At 36.2% G+C, this 7072-nt stretch overlaps 1 protein-coding gene across 1 annotated transcript; it reads right to left on the bottom strand.

The window, feature by feature from the left end:
• Window positions 1-1538: 1538 nt before the first annotated feature.
• On the bottom strand, window positions 1539-5842 carry LOC130649224 (uncharacterized). The gene is made up of 2 exons (XM_057455478.1): window positions 4459-5842; window positions 1539-4180 (listed from the first exon to the last, which is right to left on the bottom strand). The coding sequence occupies exons 1-2, from the start codon at window positions 4632-4634 to the stop codon at window positions 2272-2274; spliced, it is 2085 nt and encodes a 694-aa protein (XP_057311461.1). The 5' UTR covers window positions 4635-5842; the 3' UTR covers window positions 1539-2271.
• Window positions 5843-7072: the final 1230 nt, after the last annotated feature.

The raw sequence follows: 7072 nt of genomic DNA, 5'->3' as shown, positions 1-7072 counted from the left end.
CCTCGTATATCAATTTTACAACTAAAATATATAGAACATTTAACCAAGTTGTCGACTCTAAATGACAATTATCTTGCATCAATACGAAAAATCGCAAATACATGACACTCGTCACTTTGAAATGCCTCGTTTAAGAATTTCACGGCTAAAATATATAGAATCTGAGACGAGGTTGTTAACCCTAAAGTACAATTATCTTGTACCAATACGAAAAATCCGAAATACATAACACTCGTCACGTTAAAATGCCTCGTATATCAATTATACGGCTATAATATATAGAACCTGAGACGAGGTTGCAGACCCTAAATGACAATTATCCTGTATCAATACCAAAAAATCGCAAATACATGACACTCGTCACTTTGAAATGCCTCGTTTAAGAATTTCACAGCTAAAATATATAGAACCTCAAACGAGGTTGTCGACCCTAAATGACAATTGTCTTGTATCAATACGAAAAATAGCGAATATGTAACTCGGGTTTCATTTAAATGCCTCGTTTAACAATTTTAAGACTAAAATATATAGAACCTGAGACGAGGTTGTTAACCCTAAAGTAAGTACATGACACATACATCGCAAATACCTGACACTCGTCACTTTGAAATGCCTCGTTTATCAATTTTACAACTAAAATATATAGAACCTGAGAGTAGGTTGTCGGCCCTGCATGACAATTTTCTTGTATCAATACGTAAAATAGCAAATATATAACACTTGTCTCCTTTAAATGCCTCGTTTATCAATTCTACGACTAAAATATATAGAACCTGAGACGAGGTTGTCGACTCTAAATGACAATTATCTTGTATGAATACGAAAAATCGCAAATACATGTCACTCGTCACCTTTAAATGCCTTGTTTATCAATTTTACGACTAAAATATATAGAACCTGAGACGAGGTTGTTAACCCTAAAGTAAATACATGACACATACATCGCAAATACATGACACTCGTCACTTTAAAATGCCTCGTTTATGAATTTTACAACTAAAATATATAGAACCTCAGACTAGGTTGTCGGCTCTGCATGACAATTTTCTTGTATCAATACGTAAAATAGCAAATATATAACACTTGTCTCCTTTAAATGCCTCGTTCATCAATTTTACGACTAAAATATATACAACCTTTAACGAGTTTGTCGTCCCTAAGTGACCATTTTCTTGTATCAATACGTAAAATAGCAAATATAAAACACTCGTCTCCTTTATATGCCTCGTTTATCAATTTTACGACTAAAATATATAGAACATTTAACCAAGTTGTCGACTCTAAATGACAATTATCCGCGTTACTAGTTTTGTTCACTGATTGAATTATCACTGATGCTTGATGAATACTACTCAGTACATTTTCGGTTATAACATCTGGATACTCTAAAGCTGCTCTAGAGCAGAAGCTGTAAAGTTCATCAAGTCTATAGACAGGATAATCCAAATCTGCTGTATTCGCGTCAACAAAGGATGACAATAACGACTGGATTAGTTTCAATGTATCAACAACAGAATTCTTAATAAAATCAACTGGACTCAATTGTTGTATATTCATGTTATATTCTGAAAAATAAAAGTACTGCATAAGTACACGAAATGTCAACAAAACCACTTGTTTGTTTAATCATACAATAAATCCTAAAAATGCCAGACGAAATTCCCTCCAAAATGTTCGAAATATGTTTAAAAGTTACTTAACGATAACAGTTCTGTTTTTAAATAACTTTCTCTGAGTGAGTCGACCGTATATAAGTAGAACATTTTTTCACATAAAGAACAAAATAACAAACATAACCCTTGTGAAATAAAAAGAAAAGAAAAATATCTTCTTGGTTAGCACAGCTGAATGATAATGCAATGCGTAACTTGATCACGACTATAACCATACATCTTTTCCATATAAAAGTTAGAAAACAAACAAAATAGAACAACAAAAAGACGAACTTATAAATGCATGTGCAGTATATATAGACTTCAAGGAGCGTACAAGTCAGTCATAAATTCGAGACTAATCATAATCAATCTGATCATTAAAAGTATGTATATCACTGGAAGAATTCTTGCATAGGACTGACAGGATTTTTATATTCCCCCCCACCAGAAAAAAAATCAGTTTTATAGAAGTGAGGCATATTTTGGAAGAAAAAGAAAAAAAATCGGCATTTTTTCTCAATGACAACATAATAAGAACAATGACAACATAAGCTAAAAATCGATCACCTTGAAGGAAAAAAATAAACTCGTTAGTGCCCCTAAAAATTTACAATTATCATGGATTTGCGAATCCCTTTGATTCACATGCTAAAGCTGTTGCCAACATATTGTGAAACGCCTTTTCTACAGAATGAACTGTAGGTAGGTAGATTATTTTTAAACATGCAGAGGATTTGCACATACTGTTTTTTTCATCATCCGACATGTATTTCACTCTGATTTCATTTTTCATACCATCCAGTGGAACAACTGTATGACTAGTACAGAAGGCAAGTACTTTACTCAATGTCATACTGTCACTTTTTTCAATAAACGACAGAAAAAATTTCTTTGCCTGTGTCTCCACGAAGGAAGTTGGTTCGTCAAAACTAAAACATTTGATAAATTCTTTACTCTCAATCATGCGATAACCAGCACAAAATATTTGATCCATAACTTTCCAATGACACCGAATCGTATTCAAGAAATTGCACGAGCTCAAACCTTCGAATAACATGTCTGAAGAGTTTCGGCGTGACAATATCACATCATTCAAAATGAGTTGTTGAACCAGTAATGGGACATTTTCTTTGTTAATATTCTTGTCGGCAGGCCAATGCGCAGAATTAATAAGTGACCAAAACACATCTTGCTTCTGATTGTCCTTGTAAAGCAGTTTGTCTATATCGTCCTTTGTTTTACATTGATCAAGTGATTCAATCAATTCAATCAAATTTTCAGTTGTTGCATTTGCTGGTATGTGGCTTTTATTCAAACTTTCAATCAAACTGTCGGTATCTCTACCACACATGTGTAAAAAGTATGGTTTTGCTAATACTGGGAAGCCGGTGTCAACACCAGCAATCAATGAATGTACGATAATCATACCAGCAACTTTGAAAAGCACAGCTTTTGTGATGTCTTTCACAGGCAACAAACTGTTATTTTCACCTTCAAATAGACGATTTTTAACTTCTTCTAACAAAAGGTTGAAATATTCGGTTTTCATTGCCCCACCATCAAGGCCGTCCTCTCCTTTAAACTCAATGATCAATTTTTTGGTCATAACTTGAGAATTCACAAGGTTCCTTTTGTAAAATCTCAAGGATTCCATCCAAAGATTGTCACGTTCAATTTCCAAAGTGATTGTATCATTTTCTGAAGCAAGAGATGTAATTTGATTGAGAATTTCTTTTAAAGACATGTCCTTATCTACACATTTAATTTGCAGCATGTCAGACATATTTTCACTTGCACTTTTCTCACTCAAAATATTGGCTGCCACATCGATAGATTTGGTATTCCGTAAAATGTCCTGAATTGTGGCTTTAGAGATTCGAGGAAACATTGCCGACAAAGTATCGATATGGGGAGAAGTACTTCCTACTTCTTTTTCATTCGATGGCCCAGCTTCATCGTCTATCATCTCTGGAAAAATGTCATCATCAAGTTGACAATAAGCTTGATGGAATCTTAAATCATTTAACGGATATTTCTGATTACATCGTACACAGTTAACTTCAATACCTGAATCCATAGTTGGTTCCTCCATTGGTAAGTCGCTCTGCACTGGTCTGATGTATATTACAGCGTGACCGGGTACTAAATTTTTTAAATAGCTGATAGAATAACCATCTTTTCTTGGTGGTATCAACACCAATGGTCGGTTTATTCCACCACTCTCAGCCCTCAGAAGTTCAATGCCACCACTCTGTGATGATAATTTTGGATAAGCTTTTGTTAACTCTTCCAGAAGCATAGCATGTGTTCCAGTTTTGGAAGGAAAAACAACTTTTTCAATTCCGAGACCAACTTGGTTTAGCTCCATTAATTCACGTGTATTAGGTGAAACTGATGTATCTTTGTAGCTCAGTGCACAGAATTTATGGGTCCATGTGTCCTTAATGAAGTTATTAGAGAGACGTGGTTTCTTTGCTTGTGGGCGATATCGGCTACCACCAGCATTCAACGCTGGAAATTGCTTACTGAAACAGAACAAGAATTAAAATAAAAATCTGTCTCAAACATAATAATCTTTCTACTCAGTGTATACAGAAAAAAATTAAAGTTGAACAAAATCAAAAAAATGAAAAATGTTATAAAAAGGTACAAAGGCACGAAAAAATTCAATAGTCACAATCAGCATAATGCCTGTGAGCAGTACTCCTGGAGAGATGATTATTGAAACTTATCGAAAAGATACAAAGGAGGCAATGATCATGCTGGGAGCAGAAATTCACAACTCTTAAAAATATCAACCTACTTGAAATCTTGTAGAATTCTCTGATGTTGTGGACTTGGATGTAAGTTTGGACTTGGATGTGAGTTTGGACTCTGGAAGATGTTCTGATTTGGATTATTTTGAGTACTTGTTGTTGATGATGACAGACCATCCAATGCATTATTCAGTCTGTCTATAGCGTCTTTCACTTTCTGCATGCTGAATCAATTTTTAATTCCTAAAACATCACATACAATTTAGCTTGAAAGTTTTGAAAATTACAACCATGCCGATAAATATTCACGATAGTAAGACAAAAATTTAAAAATGTCTTAAGAATATCCTTAAAGGAAAATCGAATAAGAACATTGTACATATTTGCTGCATTATTTAAAATTCTTGAAAATGGGTGCAGTGTCACTTGAAGAAAACCAAAACTTGAGAAATTTGCCATCATTACAATACACCTGTTGACAGTGTTGTTGTACACATGCATATGCACCGCACAGTTCCATTTAACTACCAGTCGTAGTCCTACGTTCTGTTTTATAAGCTGCCCTGTTTACCTATCAAAACATTGTAATCACATGGTGATACAAAACACAATATTAATACAAAAACAGCACATTGCTTATAACAGAATAGCATGCAAGCAGTGTAATAACATTTTTCGGCTTATCGGCACCCTCCTCGTTGCAGGGGGAGGGGGGTTGATTGGTGGTGTATACAAGGGAAGGAAAAAAGGAAGTAAAAGTTGCTAGGGCAAATAATATAATCCATTATTTATAGCAATAGTATAGCTAGCCCATTACAAATTTTAATGAGAAAATATATATGAGGAGGGGGGGGGGTGCCAGCTATACCTGTGTTGACAAATGTCGTCGTTGCCCTACATTGCTTCCCTTCACTACTACACATACTTATGAATTAGCAACTTCTCACAATTTATCAGAATATAACTATAATACAGCAGAAATTAAAAAAACAGGAGAGAAAAAATCAGAGAGAACGGTCAGCCCAGCTGCTACAAAAACTTACTTTTTCTTTCGTGTTTTGTCTTGATTAATTTGCCAGTCAATTGAAAAAATTCGAAATTTATTCACGGGTAACCAAGGCAAATGGCGCGAAAGTACGCGTCCCCTCTTCCTACACGCCGCGTCGCCCTTGTTTGCGCGTCTTTCCATCACGCAACGCGTCCTTCTGTTACGCATCGCGTCCTTCTATTACGCCTCGCATCTCTCTATTATTACATACGCGTCTCACTATTACGCCTCGCGACTCTCTATTTCGCCTCGCGTCCACCTATACTACGCCTCGCGACCTTGGGATCTATATTGCACCTCGACACTCTACTACGCAACACGACACTCTATAGCGTGACTTTTGTCCAGTACATGACTCCATAATAAATTTGCTAAAAGTCGAGGTGAGATACATGGACACGCAATAATATCGTCATATAAACATGCCCGGAAAGTCAAAACTATAAAGGATAGCTTGTCTGATAATGTTGCAGACTCACAAGCATTAAAACCTGCAGCACAAGAACTTCAATATTGGTTACAAACAACAAATGAAGACAGTAATGACATTTTTTCACCAATGTTTACTTCACTGCATCCTGCTGGTGGAAATGAAATTATAGATACCTCTGGAATTAGAACTTGGGTTTCAAACAAAGATCAATGGGCCAGACCAGAGGGACCCAAGCTCCACCGGACCATAACCCATTGGCACAAGAACATTCGTATGTTGCTAGTCATGAAGGTGGTATAACAGAGCAACATACCCATCTTGTTAACAGAATTGGCCTCCATAATTGTAATTCCAATTGTTTGCGTTATCGCCGTAAGAATAAAAAAGGTACTGCTTCACAGAAGTACTGTCGCTTTCATTTTGGCGATCTTGATCCACAAACCAAAAAAACAAGTGGTAAAGAGATTCATCCTTTTAATGCTGTCATAACAGAAGGGGAACATCCTAGATATGAGGGACCACGGGATCATCCTCGCTTGATGATGCATGTAAAAACACGCCTACTTGGTTGGCTAGCAAATTGTGATAGTCAACCCATTATCGATCAGAACCTTCTCGCTCTACAAAAATACATTGCTAGTTATGCTTGCAAAGGTGCTGCTTCAACGGAAGATTTAGTACATGTTTATCGCCATCTCATTGAAAACACCGCTGACGGAAGCACTGTTAAAAATTTGGCTCAACGACTGCTTCAAAAAATTGCTGGTCTAGTAGATGTTCCAGGTGCTGCGGCGGATTTCATTATTAGTGGTGGTCGTCTGACTAGATGTACCAGGAATTTTCGATACATTGGTATCAGTGGTTTCCGAGCCTTGGATACGTCTGGTGAAGATGGAACTGTTACAAAAAGTAGCGCATTAGATATTTCTGGCTCAGTTTCTCTCCGCTTATCACTTATCATCATGGAACTGGAGCAAAAAGTGTAATTATACCTGCAAAGTATATCACGTCCCAGTTTTTACAGGAATATCTACAAAACCTGTCTGGCCTGTTACTGATGACTATGCAAAAGCTATGCTCATTATATTTTCTGTTGGAACGTGGCACAATACTGAAGATTTGAAGGGACAACATGAGTCATTTGCTGCTGCTTTGGCTTCCCTTGTTCAAACTGAAGAAT

The sequence above is a fragment of the Hydractinia symbiolongicarpus genome, chromosome 1, assembly GCF_029227915.1.
Source record: "Hydractinia symbiolongicarpus strain clone_291-10 chromosome 1, HSymV2.1, whole genome shotgun sequence".
Classification (NCBI taxonomy): domain Eukaryota; kingdom Metazoa; phylum Cnidaria; class Hydrozoa; order Anthoathecata; family Hydractiniidae; genus Hydractinia; species Hydractinia symbiolongicarpus.
Note: the sequence above shows the minus strand (reverse complement) of the source record. Positions and strands in the feature narration are given on the sequence as shown.

Excerpts from the sequence above, each read along its gene's own strand:
- LOC130649224 (XM_057455478.1), bottom strand. The coding sequence starts at position 4,634 with ATGCAGAAAGTGAAAGACGCTATAGACAGACTGAATAATGCATTGGAT. Across the intron at positions 4,181-4,458 it reads AGAATTCTACAAGATTTCAA|TAAGCAATTTCCAGCGTTGA; the intron begins GTAGGTTGATAT and ends GTTCTGTTTCAG.